Consider the following 16,511-nt stretch of genomic DNA (forward strand, 5'->3'; position numbering starts at 1 on the left):
AAGAGGTGGCTGCCTTTAAGGTGGGTTTATTTGCCTGCCAGATGGGAAGTCTGTGACCAGCCCCTTAGAACAGGTAAAGGCAGTAAGGCTTCTCCACCCACTCGCCTTGATCTTTCATCACCACCGTGGGCCAGGCGGGCGCTTGTGCAACGTGCGCGCCGCGCTCGGGAGGCTGCGGGAGAGGCCCATGCGCTGCCCGCAGCAGCCCGGGCACGGAGGCCTGAGCCGGCGGGGGCTGCGAGCCGGGCCCCCTCTCCGGCCAGCCTGGGGCTGAGCACCTGCAGCGGCGGGATGGAGCTCTCCCTCGGGCTCCTTCTCCTCTGGGCTCTCCTTCCTCCCGAGGCGCACGGGAAAGAAGGTAAGCGTGGGACCCGCCGCCGGTCCCTCTGCCCGGAGGGCTGGGCTGGGGCGCGCAGGGAGAGCGACCTCGCTGAGGGGCAGGGAACGGGACCTGGCCCACGCGCCTGCGGCTCCAGGGACACCTCAGAGCGACTGGGGTGTCAGGGAAGGGCAGCCGGGTGTGGGGGGGACCACAGCCTGGCAAATCCCATCCGAATCTCGGTGGCTCAGTGAAAGAGCCCAGGTATGTTCTCCCCCTCCTTCACCTCCTCCTGGCTGAAGCACAAATGCCTCGGCATATCCAGGGATCCAAGAGAATTCTGCCCCTGTTTCCTTCAAACACGGGCCTTGCAGATAACAAGTTTAAACACAAATTCAGAAAGTTTCTCCTCTCCTCTGGCAACACCCCCGCAGTTTCCTCAGGAAGCCCTCTTAGGAGTTAACCCTTGTGAGCAAGCGGACAGTCATTTTATCAGAGACTCTTTTACCTGCCCTAGCCCTAGAAGACGGAGCTGGGCTTTAAAATTTCCTCTTCCACCTCTTCAGGCTTCCATGTTTCCCTTCTCTGTACCACTTACTCGCTTTTATTAGATGTTGTGGTTTTTTTTTCCTTCCATCTTGGTAGTTGCACAGTGGTTATGAAACATGGTAACTTTTAATAGAGAGGTGAGGGAAGTGTAAATCTCTGCTCTGTTCCCTACCTCCTCCTGCAGTCAATCCCTGTCAGGGACTTCTGTTTTGTACAGCAAGAGGTGTTGGGGCTTTTCCATCCCAAGGACAGCCCTCCTTCGCTTCTTCAGGCTCTCGATTGAGGGGACTTTGTCATAACTGGCAGTTCAGCCGTGGGCTCATCTCAGATTCTGCGAGTGCTGAGTGATCTTTTAAAGCGTCCTTGACGAGCACGTTTCTATTAACGATACAGCTACGCGGATGCAGCTGGCAGACATTGTGTAGAAGGCCAGCCTGAGTGAGAAGTAATATCGGGTGACACCACGCAAGCTTTGGTTTCCAGAAGCGTGTAACCAGTAGCTGGCAGTAGCAGTCAGGGACCTGTCTGCCAGCTTCTCCCCTATCTCAGCCATCTCATTTGGGCTGTGTCTGTGATCCACTCTTCCTTAACTTGTCTGTCAGGGAAACAGCTCATTTTCCCGGCGTCCTCTCTTATCTGAAGCCTTTCTTATTTTGGGGGACACCTCCGCCCCTGTGGCTGGACAGCCACGTGAGATTCCTAGCAGCAAGGCTGTGGACCAGAGAGCTCGTAGTCCCTGAGTACTGTATTCCTCTGCTTCTGCAGTCTTACTGGTGCAATCTTCCTTTCCGTGGGGAATCCCTGCTGTGGGATTTACTTGGAGAAGTACTTCTTGGCAATGGACTTCGTCCCTCCACTGGGCACTCAGCAGCTGAAGGAGCTGCCATTGCTGACAGTGCGGAGCTTGGCACATGGGCTCTGCCAGGTTCCTGTCCTGGCCGCTTCCAAGTTCCTTTTCCCTTGCTCTGCTAGAGCTTGCCATGCAGCCCCTCTCACTTCCACGTTGCTGCTTCAGTCCTGAAGAGGATGGGATGGCATAGATGTTATCTAGGTGATGGGTCTGGCAGGACAGGCTACCTCACCCTTGGAGTTTTTGGAGCTAACCACAGAGGAATACTATCTCAAATAAAGAGATTGAGAGTAGAGGGGAAGTGAATGAGGAGCCTTGTCTGGACAGGGAGTCTGTGGCTAGGAAGGTTTTTCCATATGACCATACTGCGAGCACTGTGAACTTGCAAAACCTGGATTCCTGCTTTTCCCTTCTCCCACTCCTGAAAGGGTGTTTCAGAGGTGAGAACAGCAGCGCAATCCCTCTTATCTCTGATTCTGGGCCCACAGCCTGCTTCCTCATTCCACAGGACTCTTGCTGATCTGCACTTTACACTATTACTTGTAGTTGGCAGGGAGTATTTGTAAAACAGTCAGATGAGGGGGAGGAAACCTGGTTATTTAAATGCCATTTTAAAATCTCCCCACTCCTACCTTTCACCCCCAAATTCTTTTCTAAGATGTTTAGAAACGACCCCTCTGAATACACCCACAGGAATCTAAAAGGGAATCCAAAGAATTTTCCTGTTTCCTATGCTCCCAAGCTGGGACTTCAGTAGGTGTGCAGAAACCAGTAGTCTGTTCTGGCAGCACCGGCAGACCCAAAGGCAGGCACAAAGCTGCACATCCCACAGTACATCTTATTCCAGCTCCTCTGCTTTCTCAATGTTTGCCGACAAAGTGGCACATTTTTAACATGTCTTCAGATCAAGACTTTAGGCCAAACTGTGATCGCATTTTCAAATTCCTTTGAGGGCTAAAAATGAACATACCAATGATTTTCTCCTTTGTCACACGACTCCAGCAGCAAGGCTTAACGCAGCCGTGCAATTCCGCAGGAGGTGGCCGTGCTACGGCTGGAGCCATTACTCTCTTGATGTCCCGAGCAAAAAAGTCGGAGAGAGGGTTAAACGATTTCTAGGTCACCGTCAGCTGGGGGACGGTCTGAATCAGAAGCAGGGGGCTCATCAGTTTGCACAGCTGATGCATCTCATGGCTTTTGGGTACTGTGACAATGGAAAGTCCCTTCTACGACTTCACACTGCCTCAGTACTTTCCCACTGTGTTTCAAGTACTGAATAGTCCCTCCAGGCGACACTGATTGATCTTTTGTGTTGGTAATTTATTTGATTGCCTTCCTCTTCAGCCATCTAGTCTGCTGCCTTCCTGTTCCAAGGAAAGACGTGTTCAGCTGCTAATGCCGGGTTCCCATTTGAATAGGCTTCCACCTCCTTCTTCCTTTTTGGGGGCACTTTTAGGAAGTGATAAAATTTGTCAGGGATGCATTTTTTGGATGTGTGTAGGAGGGGGTCTCATATAGTAGTAAAAACTTTTAACTCCTGACTAGGTGCCCTGTCTTGTATCTTTCCATCCTTCCTCTAGTCATGCTTTTTGAAGGTGAAAGGCTTCAAAAGATGGGGGTGAGAGACGAAATGCAGGCTTTACCTTCTTTGACAAAACAAGGATGAAACCATTCTGTGAGCCATATGAGTTGGGTCACTGATTTATTTTTTCCCTCTCTTCTGGTTTTCAGTGGATCTACTTGACACAAGCACTGCACAGGGTGAACTGGGCTGGCTTCCAGACCCTCCGGAAGTAGGGGTGAGTACACACATTCGAGTAAAGGGAGCCACTGGCAGTACTGAATGATGGAAAAATATAATCCATGTTGAAATTGCACCCTCCCTCTGGAAACCGAGGTTCTGGAAGCTCCACCTCTTCCTGGACATTTTATGCTTTATAAGTCTCTCTCCCTTCACCTGTGCAGACTCACCCCTAGCCAGCTTTTTAAGGACTGATGTCTCTTGACTTCCAGTATGATTAAACATATCCTTGAAATATACTGTTTCTATGAAGTAATAAAGCAATGAAGAAAAAGGAAGAAATCAAATCATCACCCAGTTTTTCATTCTGTCATGCTGCACATAAATCTCATGCATTTTTTTTCCCGGAAAATAGGCCGAGCAAAAGTATTTCTGTTTCAGAAGCTCTCTGTTTCAGAGTCTCAAGAAATTAGAAACACATTATAGGTTTTTTAATTCAGCAGCTGACTGAAGAAATAACTATTAACTCATGGGGCAGCAATCTGCCCTTGTGGGTGGGCTGCAAGATTCTAGGACTTTACACCAAGCCGTGGTGTTTGTTCCACACAGCTGACAATGAGAGAGGAATTTCCCTTCGTTTTGTGACTGTAAAATTGAGTTGATGGAAGTGCTTCAAAATGTACTCCTGAAACCACTGCAAAATTGGACCCCGAAAGACAGCTGTACTTGTATTTTTGTACAAGTACAGCTATTTTGTATGAAGTGTAGTTGGGCAGTCCCTCTGGTGTCACAACCTACATTAGTGAAGGTGGTTTCCTTTGTAGCAGCAGTACTGTGGGAGTGGTGGAAGGAGGGCACAAAGAAAAGGGAATTTAGGGACTACCTGCGTTAGTTAGGACATATGTTAATACATAGTTTCAGTTCCTCATCCATGCTCTTGTCTTTGTAGCAAGTCCCAAGCTTTCCAATGGAGAGTCTTCACCCTTCCTGTTCTAAAGCAGACCCGGATTCAGCCTGTTCCTAACTCATTTTCATAACTTTCCTCTGTAATGCGCTGTGGCTGGTTTAAAGCCGCCCCAGCCTCCTCCTCCTCCCGGTAGCCTTGCTGGGTGAAGTAGAGCCAGACAGTGAGGTTCTCCTGTACTGGCATAACTGCATTTGTTTCATTAGTAAAGCTGTTTTGGTTATTATTAGTAGTATTATTATACCCTGCTCAAAACAGGTGCCCTAGTGAGACATACATGTAGATCATGTTTTGCCCATTGTTCCCTCTGTTGTCTCATCAACTGTCTGTGTGGTAATTTTACCCCAGTTCTAGGCTCCAGGCATGTTCAGGATGAAGATTGCCTCTTGAAAAGATTGGAAAAAACTACTGAAAAGTGCATTCTAAAAAAAAGTCTGATAGAAAGAAAATAAAACCTTTATTACAGAAGATCTGAGTGTTGCACAGTAGGTTCACAGCAGTGTTAAGAGTTGGCAAATCCTTCTGCTTGTGCTACATTTGCTTTTTAAAATATGTATATTCAAAAGACAATTGTAACTAAGAATTGTTGAACATTATGGGGAACATGGCCTGAGAGAAATCAAAACCATCAAATCAGGATATGGATGACTGATAAAACAAGAGAGGATGAAGAACAGATTCATTGACTTCTTATGAGCAACTCTTTTGAGGAGATTTGTCGAATTACATCATTTCCCAATAACTGTTAGGTGGAAGTCCGACAAATTGCCACAAGCAAAAAGGGAACAATGGCTGATTCTCTTGTAATCAGAACTTTGAACAGGTGCTTCTGAAACCATTCCCCCAAAATGAAGAATTAAATATGTTCAAAAAAGAACGGAAATTAGTTCAGAACACTTTTTGACGAAAAAGAGCCAAGATTAGTACTGAGTAATCTGACGAGGTTGATTAGTAACAGGCTGGAAACATGTGAGCTGTACTGCGCACAGAGCTGAAGGGTGTACTTCATGTAACACTGCTACTTGTAGCTAACCTCAGATGCCAGAGATCTCCCATCAGTGAGCTGGATTTGTGTCAATATACTTATCGCACAGAGGAGGAATTTGCCCTGGGGAATTCTCAGGCTTTATATGGACAAGGCCCCCAAGGCAGAGCCCAGAAGAGGCTGGCTAAGTCTGTGGAGGCAGAACTACACCTTTGTTTTCTCCTCACTTCTAGCCAATGGCAGAGGATGAAGTGGCTTGCCAGGTGTGGCTGTTTCATGGTCAGACCGTGGCTGTATCCAGTGTAGACAATGCTCCTGTTAACACACGGGCTCAGCCTGAGAACACCGCTCCGTTTTGGACAGCACTTCGGTAGTTCAGAGCTTCTGCACTACATCAGCCAGCATCTTGCCTAAGCCTAAAGGTAGTCTTTGAGTGAAAGTCTCTGTACTTTAGGTGAAGTGTCTGCAGAGTTTTGTTTGTTGAAAGGTTCGTGCTAGCCTGATTTGTAGTAGCTACTTAGAAAGGGTTTCATTCATTTTAGGCTACTATTGGAGACTAGGCTTTTAAAAAGGCAGACTGTAGTTCCTATAGTCCTTTTTTATCTACCTTACCACCCACCACCCCCCTCCTCCATCACCTAACATATTCCTTGATAATTCTTTTTTGGCTTTGAAGTTTTGCCACAGCAACACCAGGGGGGCACAGAGAGGTGTATCACAGTACTACTAGTAGATTTCCACCTTTTCACATATGTTAGACAGCCTGTGATGGCCACCTTGAAGGTGTCAGGAGTATAGAATTTACTTGCTCTCACATTTCTTTAAAACTCCTCATGCTGCACAAACAGCCTAGCTACCTGAAATGGTTTCAGAAATCACTGAAACTGTTCAAAAAAGGACCCCTCGAAGGCAATCATGAACAAATTCAGCTATCAGGCATAGTAGCATTGCTTCTTGGCAGCTTGTAAAATAACAAGCTATACATTTTTCATATAAAAAGTTATCAATCACTAATTTGCTTTCAAATATAATTGCATCAGCTGTGAACAGATTGTGATGAGGAATCATGTTTTCCTCTTGCATTTGGCTTTTAATAGACAAGGCCCTAAGCCACCCAGCCTGGCTTTGAAGTCAGCCTTGTTCTGAGCAGGGGATTGGAGTAGAGAACCAAAGGTCCTTTCCTGCCTAAATCTTTGCGTTTGTGTGATAGTTTAGAATTGTTTGTTCATTAGAATTCTGAGCTTGAATTTTTAGCCCAGGCACAAAAGGTCCTCCTGATTTTATAATTTTTTTTTCATGATTTTATGTAGTATCTATTCCTATGGATTTTCTGTATCAGTTTATGTAGGTCTATGATACAACATACTGAGCAATCCACTATTTGTCTTTAATGCTGTGATTATCTCACCCCCAGCTTGTGGGCCTATATTGAAATTTTCCTTTTATCCACACTTTCCAGTTTTTGTTTATGTGAAGAGTATTTGCATAATCCAGTCATACTTCCATGAGTACATGTGACTACTTAGGGTCCAAGCCATTTGTGCTGGAGAATGCTGCACACTGGGCTTCTCAATATGACTTTCTCTCTCTATATTGTTGAATGAACTGGAAATTAAACACACTTCATTCTTTTTTAGCTGCTACATTTTCTTGGGAGATGTGCTTTCACCAGTTCTACAGCTGTCTTTGCATGTAAAAGGGTCCTTTTTCATGGTGACTTTCTTTTTGAATTGGATGTGTATTATCTCAGGAATCACGTGAGCTCTACTGCTGCCAAATTGTGCCGTATTTATTAGATATTAAAAGTTTGGCAAGGCTCAGTTCTCAACTGGTAGCTGGTTTGTGGAGCTTACTTTTCCCATCTTACATTCCTGCATGGATCATAGCATTATTAAAGCTTCCAAATGATTTTCTTAGTCTCCTTTCCAGGCTGCCATTGTTCTCAGCCTTTTATTCATGGTAAGGAGGAGGACATAATTATTTTTCTGCCTATTCCATACTCTTTCTTGCTTCCACACATACTTCAAAGCATTGCTATCAGTTTCAAGCTTTCTACCAGGTTTCTGAGTGTGCATGGCACTTGATCTGCTCATCTTTTCCAAAGTCTACTTTCAAACAGGACTAAAGATGGGCATTTAATACCAGTGGCCTAAAGTATCCCAAAGGCTATCAATGAATAACCACCAACTACAACAATTGTAGCTCCAAAAACACTTGAAAACTTTGGAAATTATGTGATTCTTGTTCGGTTCTGCACCTCACGTTCCACGGAAGGTGTAATTATGACCATAGCCACTGCCAAAACTATGTGAATACAATTTGATTAGGCCAAAAGTCAGATACATATTTTATGCTGTTGTTGTTCTATTAAAGCCCAGGCATAGTTCAAATTCTACACTGATAAATTTTTAGGTAATAGACTAGATCAAGTACCTGTGGCCCTGTCAGCAACTTATATATCACTGACCACACCATAACATTTACATGCCTTCAGGCTCTAGCAAGGTGAGGTTGTGTTCCACCAGACTCAGCGGTCCCAGATTTTGGTATCAGCTGATGGCTGGTTTCTGTTTCCACCACTTCTGGTCAGACAGATAGGCCTGGTCATGAAGGAAATAGTGCTGTGGGGCACACAGCCTTTAACCTGCATGTAATTCCAGCACAGCACTCCTATCTCATTAAACCTGGGCAGTTCACTTAGTCAGACTCGGTGATCTCTTACTCAGTCTCACCTGGAAGAGTCTCAGCCAGTCAGCTTTTTGTAGCATCAGAAGGTGGTGTGAAAAACAGCCATCAGAAAAGCTGTTCTGTGCACCTCCTCCCACAACTGTTGGCCATACATGTCCTTTAGGAGCTAACTCAGAGGAGTGCCATCAGCTCTGAAGCTGGAGCAGAGTAGCAGTGTACACCTCACTGCTCTCAGTTTAAGTATCAGGCACAGGGGATTAGCTCCTCTGAATGAACAGGATCTGCATAGAAATAAGGGACAAATGCTTAGTAAAGCCAATAGCTACCTGGAAATGGGAACAGCTCTGGCTTCAGGGTTGTGTCCTGACATGACCTGCTGCTGTTGGTCTGTGGACTGATGGAGAGATATATGTTGATGACGTCCTGTTAATTGAAAATTAGTTCTTTTGTGTCAATTTGGGAGAGAAAGAAAAAAATTGTTATGCATATCCAGATATTTTTTTACTCAGAATTGTGAGAAAGGGGAATACAAACCAGTGAGATGAGAGCAAGTGAAGTGTAAACTAATAGCTGTAGGGAAGGCCAGATTGCATGAGCCACCAACTAGGCAGCCTAGGATGGAGTCACTACCATAGACCCAAGTAACAATCTTGGCCAGTGCACTCAGTGTTGTGACCTGAAGGGCAGAAAAGAGCACGTTATGAGCCAAAGTGAAGATGCTGTACAGCCATAACATTCATCACCACGGCTGCTCAGGCACTATGGTGGTGACAGAACTGTTGCCTAGCAGCTTCAGAAAGCTGCTTCACTCTTTTATAGCTGCTGAATGAGTGGACAAGGTTCACTGAACTTCGTCATGTCAACACAAAAAGAGCACAAGTCAGCTGGAGCTTGGAGATTAACCTGCCTACAGCATGGTCCTCCAAGAAGACTAACAGGCTATTTAAAATAATAATACTAGTAAAAACCAACCAACCAACCAGAAAACCCAAACAAAACAACTTCTGTTATAATACCAACTAAAATACTGGTGAGTTTGCAGGCAAGCAATTAGAAAGAAAAGGCTTTACATCTTTTGTTGCCTGCTGTGTCCTTGAAGGATGAACCTGTGCTTTGAACAGTGATTCTCATCATCTCAGAGGCAGATCTGCAGAAAAATATTCCCACGATTTATTTCTTGGAAGGTTATTTTCATTGTTTTTAAGGCCTAGTTTCTGGCTTCTGTTTGCTTGACTTGAATATTGCCAGCTCCTCACATGACTTTCAGGCTGCCATCTCCTGCAGCTTCTTTTCTCCAGGCAGGTTTGATCATCATCAAGACACAATTACCCCATCCCTGTGTGGGATTCCACCTGGTCCATCTTTAAAAGGAACTTATACAAACAGAACAAGTATTGCCCATTGCCATCAGATTAATTTCCAGGTTCTCTGTAAACACTAGAAGTACACTTGACACACCATACAAAACCACGGCTCACAATATAAAGCCCTTTACCTTGAAAAAATGAAAAAAAATCACTTCCATTTACAATTGGTCTTACGCAATGCAATGCAAAAATAACACGAGAACTAACATTTGCTTTATTGGTAACATGGCTTTAGCCATGAATTCTGAACTCTTAAGATGCACAATCTGATTTTCCACTCCTGTCTTTTTTGTAGTTATTGGTATTGTTAGTGAGTGTTAGCAAAGCAGGTATATACAAAACAAGTGTTCCAAACCAGCTAGGTGAAATGTTGGACTAGAGTATCATTATCCCTCATCTAGCAGCATCTGTTGTGACCAGAACTGTTTTCACACAAGACCTCAATGTGGTCAGACAGTTCAGAGAATGAGCAGACAGCAGAACGTGGGTTTGATAAACAGGTTCTGTAATCAATGCACTGGTGCTCCGTGTCTCACATTAACACCTTATTTTCCCATAAGAGCATGAGTACCAGTTAAATTGAAAGGACATGGGTGGGATGGAGACCTATGTGCTAGTGCCCTAAAGAACGAGTAATTACATAATGGAGTTGCTCCTCCCTGAAAATAACCAATGGATCATTGTGGGGAAAAAATGTATCATCCCACCCATAAAGATACTGTAGATAAGTAACCATCTCGTCTGTGTTCAGTTGTGTCAAAGGCTCCATGATGATGTGATGAAATTAAAATTGCCTGACCATAGCCAAATGATCAAAGAAATAAGAGCAGCCTCAGCTGTTCTCAGATTTAAAGTTATAGGACTCATGGAGTGTCTAGATGTCACCACACTTCTTTCATCATCGTCATCTAAATTGTCTTCCACAGCAGCAAAAGAACTTCAAAGAGTATTGAGAAACATTTAGTAAAGGGTCACAGAAACTTCAATTCTGGAATACACCACTGTGGTGATGCTATTTTTGGTCGGCTGGTCCAGCTTACCTCCTGACAAATTTTTGTCAGATGTATTTTAACTGCAGAGAAGCTCTTCACCGCATCAAGACAGGTGCCAACAAGGTGCCTCTCTTGTCACTGGCTTTCCTCTGAGGAAACTACACTAGGATTGTAGAACAGCTGTAATTACCTTCAATGCTGAATCTGTTCCAGGTAGGTTTTTTGGTCATGTTGGCATGTAAATGCTACTATACAAAAGTCAAGACACTTCACAGGCAGGGAAAGGGGATAAAAACTGTTCAGCGGCACATGTTCTCCTAGGTGTTTCAGGCTTGGTACACAAGAGATGTATTGTTGAGGAAAAGTTTGCTGTTTTGGGGCCTTGCAATTTTTCTTCAGGAAGAGATTTAATGGCTTCTCAATTCTGTTGAAAATTAAATGAGGTTGAGATACACTTGCTATGCACAGGTACACCGTAGCTGGCTTTGCTAACTTAGCTGTCTTTTCATCTTAGTGAAATTTTCTTACCCAAAGTTAAACAAGTTTTTGGATTTCAGCATATGAACTCTTTAACTTTTCCAGTAGGAACTCTTATTAACTTTTCCAGTGGAGACATGCATCTTAGTTTAGTAACTTTAAGCCTACTGGCAAGATGCTTGCCTTGCTTTTGCTTCTGAAAGTCTCTTAAAAGTATTGCTGTACCTTTCTGTAGACCACAAATTGGAAGACGCTGTGCTAAGGTAATGTGAAAGCAAATGAGATAGAGGTCACAGCAGGCAGGCTCTTATCTGAAAGGAGACAGGGCAAGTCCCTGGCAAGCTGGAGATGGAGACAGTATTCTTATTGCGAGTCACAAGTTCTTCTGACTCCAGTCTGAGCCTACAATTTGCAATACTGTCACAGTCTGCTGCCTCTGTCGCTGGTAGCCTACCTCCTCATTAGCAGGGATGAAATTTGTATTTGTCAACATAAAAAGCTTGTTTGCTTCTTTTTCTTTCCCACCTAAAAAAGGCTAAAACTGAAAGAGACCACTTCGTTGATGCCTGCAAAGCCTGACACAGTGGCTCCAAGGTGTGCAAACTGTCTCAGTTTGTTTCCATCTTATCCCTGATGGTAGATCCTAGGAAGAGTAGCCCACAGATGGATGAAGGAATCACAGTTTGTCCTAGATAGGATCCTTGACACAGACCTAATCTAGAGAAGGCTCATTATATAGAAAAAACAAAGTAAGCCTTCTGTACGCTTCAGAGCTTCAAACTGTAAAATTTCAGAGTCAATAAAGGCAGCTATTAAAAGGCATATACCTTATCTTATCTTTGGATTTTTACTCACGTGGCAGACCAAACCAATACTGTTTACTACAAATATCTATTGGTGCCCTTCCAGGTTGTCATTGAAATCATTCTGAATGGCTTTTATAAAGACAACTTTCTTTATATGGAACCAAACGAATGTGAGGAAAGTTGCTTTCCTTTTTTCCCTTTTCCTGAACTTGCAGTATTTTGAGGTTATTGACACAGTACCTTTGCTTTGAGGTTTTCATTTAACTCTAATTGCTGTGCTGGAATTATTTTGCTCTGTATTACACCACCACACCAAGGTTTTCAAGAACAAACCTCTGGAACTAGGTGCCTGCATTAGTATGTGGGTTTCTGAGAAGTACAGAACACTCACTTGTTCTCAAATCCAATTGCTACAGCCTTAGAATTCTTAGGAAGCCAAGCTACTGAGTTACGGTGCTCTCCTGAATGCATTGGCATTTGTTTTCTTAGCAAGTTTTAAAGAACTCTAAAAGATTTCAAGAGTTTGGAGACTAGTTTAGACTTTAACTTAAAAAAAAGAGCGTTTAAAAGGCATTTCAAAGAATAACACGCAAAGAGTTTAAGAACTCTTTAGCTTGCTTGGAGCAGGGAATTGGACTAGATGATCTCCAAAGGGTCCTTTCCAATCGAAATCTTTCTATTATTCTGAATCTCATAGAGAGTTTTCTCTCACATCAAAAAAACACAAGTTCACTCACCGCTAAAATGAGGAAGTCTGACTAACACTGTTCCCCACTTCTCCTAGAAGAATGTTGCCCATCCTATGGCCAAACTAATGACTGGAGTAAGGCAACAGTGTCTGGAATTAAGTGGGTAAAAAGTTGTATTATCAAAGGAGGTTGATTCAATGTCATTGGCAGACAAACTGGAGAGCCAAGTAATTAATATTGATTGAGCCAGACTTTACCACACATGTTTATTAAGAACATTACATTAAAAATCAGAGGCATACATTTTGATTTTGCAGCAGATTATTTGAGGATGGGAGACAGTTGCCTGGCAACTTCTGGTCTCATCACCCTTTCATTAAATGTTGTATGTAACAGTTTTCCTCTACTACTTTGAATTTAAAAGCTTCACTGAATAATGAAAAGAACTCAGAAGTATATTTAACAATAGTTCTGTATTGTTAGCATAAATAATATCCTCATTTTACTTCCTTTACCCATCAGCAGTAGAGTCTAGAAAAAACATGTCTGACTCCCTTGTTATTTCTTTGCACCACACTGCATATGAAACTGTGCAATAGTCAGTGCCAAGCATCTTTGCCCTGAAGAGCTGAGTCTGGAAGAAACTGTGCTGAGATGAGTTCAGAAATACAGGGGTTAGCAGTTGGATTTTTTTCCAGCAGTAGAGTTTAAAGGAATTTTTTTTTTGCTAGAGTTGTCACCACTGAAAATGAAACTTTGGTCCTGTATCATGTAAGTTTTGAAAATGTATTTTCAGGACATGCACCACAGCAGCTCATGTCTTTCGGTGAGACATGCAAAAACCACTTTCTGGTGACACTTGTCTGTGGTACTGCCTTGGGATAAACTGCTAATGGAAAGTTGTCTAACTCTCAGCCTCCAAATGCAATTATGCTTTTCCTATCAGCTCTGTGGAGGCAGACGCACATTGAAAAACGCTTCTAAAAGCCAGTCCTAACATTGGCAGTGTATGAAAGCTACTTTGCTCTTATTCCCCTTTCTAACTTCTTTTCTTCTACCTCAGTATACTTCAGGATGTGTTGTAAATTCAGTTCTGTAACATTTTCCAGAAGGCTTTCAGTTAAAGACTGCAAGAGGTCATTAAGTGATTGTCTCATCTGGTTGATCAATTGGGATTGATCCGTCAGTCTCTTTCTTTGTTTTGCTATCATAAATCCTTTGACCTCCAGTTAGTGAAATAAGTGTAAATCCTGTGTGCTGCAGGTCTATGCCAGCTGGATCAGATTAAGAGGGTGGGGTAACACTGGAGATTAATTATGTGGAGAGAAGAGGGAACAAGAAGGGACACATAGATACCATCCACAGAACTTCCTGGGAGGAGACTGCTAGTATGCACTTAGGTAGAAGGCTGAAATCATCCAGAGAGGAGCTTATGCTATCAGCAGGGCTTGCTGCCTTGGAGAAAGCTCTCCAACACTTTTCAGAGTGGAGCTGTGTAGGAGGTATGCTCTAAGTCATGGCATAAAAGCAGAGCCTCTTTGGCACTCTGTGGGTCCATCTCTCATATTCCACTAGCAGAGTGGCCTGGTCTGTGGGGAGGCGAGCTGTTGGTGCTGAAGAAATGTGTGAATCTCATGCTCAACCCATGAGATTTGACAAGTCTGGAGTAACACAGAGACTGAGGCCTTGTTTAAATTGCATCTTAACCTGGGGTGTGATTTAAAACCAAGATGCTTAAACTTGTGCCAATACCTATGTGGGCACTTGTTTCAATTTAATTTGATTAAACATTCAAAGCATAATGAGAAAGGCAGTCAGCATCGGGGGAAAAAGGATCTAAGTTATTTTCCCTGTGGACAAAACCTTGCTTTCCAAATTTTCAGTTCTCATATGTGAGTTACTCAAAAGAGAATGTTCTTTGCATTTTGTATCTGACACGTGGTAAGGAAAAAAAAACTAGAACCACCTAAAATTTGACAAAAGTGTTCGTTGAAATCAGTACCAAACTTTATTGGATTAATGCAAATAGTATTAGTGAGGCCATATAACCAGCTGGGCCCATGTCCTCCTCTCAGCCATTACTTGCCTGGGGAAGATACAGAACCTAAATGCAATATGAAGTCAGGAAAATCAACTGAGTTTTAATAGTTAAATTAGGTTTTGCAAAATATCCCACTTAAAGAAGCATGAACTCCAAGTTAATGAGTGCTTGCTCTAGAACAGTCCTTCTGCAATTTACCTTCCTATTATGCCAGGCCATCTTTTCTCTTACTCCCAAATGCTGGGCATTATTTCCAGGGGCAGATAATAGTCCTGGTCTGGCAGGTCCTACTGTACACTCTGAATGTAAATTGCGGCAGAGAGAAGTGGCCAATACATGGGAGTAGTGGGTCTTTTTCTCAATCTCCAAGATAAGGCAGTGCATGAAAAAAGTAAACTGGAACCAAGGTAGGATGAAGGGGATGTACAAAGGTCTATGTAAGTCAGCTCCTAATTGCAGGATCCTCTTTGCTCCCTATGTACCGAGTTTAGGCAGTCATGGGGCTCTAGACCAGATGCAGCTTTTGCTGAGTGTAAGAGACCTTTTAGCTGGCCAGGCTTTGAGCCCTGAATCCTACGTAAGAATTGATTCTTAGGCAAGATTTTGTCATATTTGAAGTGAAACTTGTTTCTCACATCTGTCTAACAGTACGTGTTTTCTTCTCCCCTGGGAGCAGTGGAGTGAAGTGCAGCAGATGATAAACGGTACCCCGATCTATATGTACCAGGACTGCAGTGTGCTTTCCGAGGGTGACACCGATCACTGGCTTCGCACCAACTGGATTTATCGGGGTGAGGCAGCCTCCCGCATTTATGTGGAGCTAAAGTTTACTGTGAGGGACTGCAAGAGCTTCAAAGGTGAAGTGGTGACCTGCAAAGAAACCTTCAACCTCTATTACATGGAGTCTGAGCAAGATGTTGGGATCCAGTTCCGCCGCCCACTGTTCACCAAGGTCTGTATTGCTGGGGGTGAAGACTGAGTCATATCTTTCAGCTTAAACTTGTCATATCTTTCAGCTTAAGCTAGGTGTGTCCTGCTGGCTTGGACAGGCCAGGAGAACCAGCATCTGGGGAAGGGCATGGATAATAGATGTCCTTAGAGTAAACTTTACCCCCAGTGCCCTCTGTGATGCTCAGAGCAGTCTTTGCCACAGGAGGTACAGGAGGTTTCAAATGAGATCAGACCTGTGTTCTGTGTAACCTCTTATTTAACCAGACACCACGTAGGTAAGGATTCTAAAGGGTTGTGACAGGGCTGAATGGTTACACCAATTTTTAGAAATAGTAGAGCAGAGACCAAAGGAATTTTACTTGCCTTAGGTAATAAAACAAGATTAGACCAAGCAAAGAACAGAATCTAATTCAGGTCTCAGTGGTCCTGATCATTTACTCTGATTGCCATGAGATATAGGGTCTTATTTTATAAACCTGGAGGTGATGGCTTGCTACAGTGAAATTCTCCCTGGTGTGATTAGCACTGCTATATTTTACCTGCTGTTTTCCTCAACGTTGTGCCCTCTTGCCATGGAAACATTGGAATTGTAGAATAAACAACCTCTGCTTTTGTTTTCAGAGGAAATTCTATAAGCCAGTTCTGTCTTAATAGAAGCCACAGACCTAAATTATTTGACTGCCCTTTCCTTTGCAGTTTAAATGGGATGTGATGAAAGCAAAGAGTTGTAAAGGCCACCACAGGCAGACCAGAACTGTGGTAACTGATTCCCCTCCCTCCCCAGTGCTCCTCCACCTCCTCTGCAGCCTACAGCATGAATTTGTGTGATATCTCCACAACTCCTAAACATGCTTTATGATCCCACTGCCAAATGTAGCTGCTATAAAGAGCCTTTCATCTCCCATCCAACTACAAGGAGTGGGTGGTATCATACAATGGGAAGGGGCCTGCAGAGGAGAGGATCAGTGATCAGGCCCTCCCACCAAGAAGAAAGGCCACCCCACCTGCAGTCCAGCTCTTCCATGTCACAGGGTGTCACAGAGGCCTTTCCCATTTGCTCAAGCATGGAAAGTATCCTCAGTCATTCACTCA

The 16,511-nt window shown here is 43.6% G+C and overlaps 1 protein-coding gene across 1 annotated transcript in view; it reads left to right on the forward strand.

The window, feature by feature from the left end:
• Positions 1-16,511, forward strand: part of EPHA1 (EPH receptor A1) — a 34,191-nt gene continuing 17,680 nt past the window's right edge. Inside the window, exons 1-3 of the mRNA XM_048294174.1 lie at positions 1-358; positions 3,450-3,517; positions 15,145-15,420. Coding sequence (XP_048150131.1) covers positions 292-358; positions 3,450-3,517; positions 15,145-15,420 — 411 coding nt within the window. The 5' untranslated portion in view covers positions 1-291. The remainder of the gene's footprint in view (positions 359-3,449; positions 3,518-15,144; positions 15,421-16,511) is intronic.

Source organism: Corvus hawaiiensis, chromosome 2, assembly GCF_020740725.1.
Source record: "Corvus hawaiiensis isolate bCorHaw1 chromosome 2, bCorHaw1.pri.cur, whole genome shotgun sequence".
NCBI classification, from domain to species: Eukaryota; Metazoa; Chordata; class Aves; order Passeriformes; family Corvidae; genus Corvus; species Corvus hawaiiensis.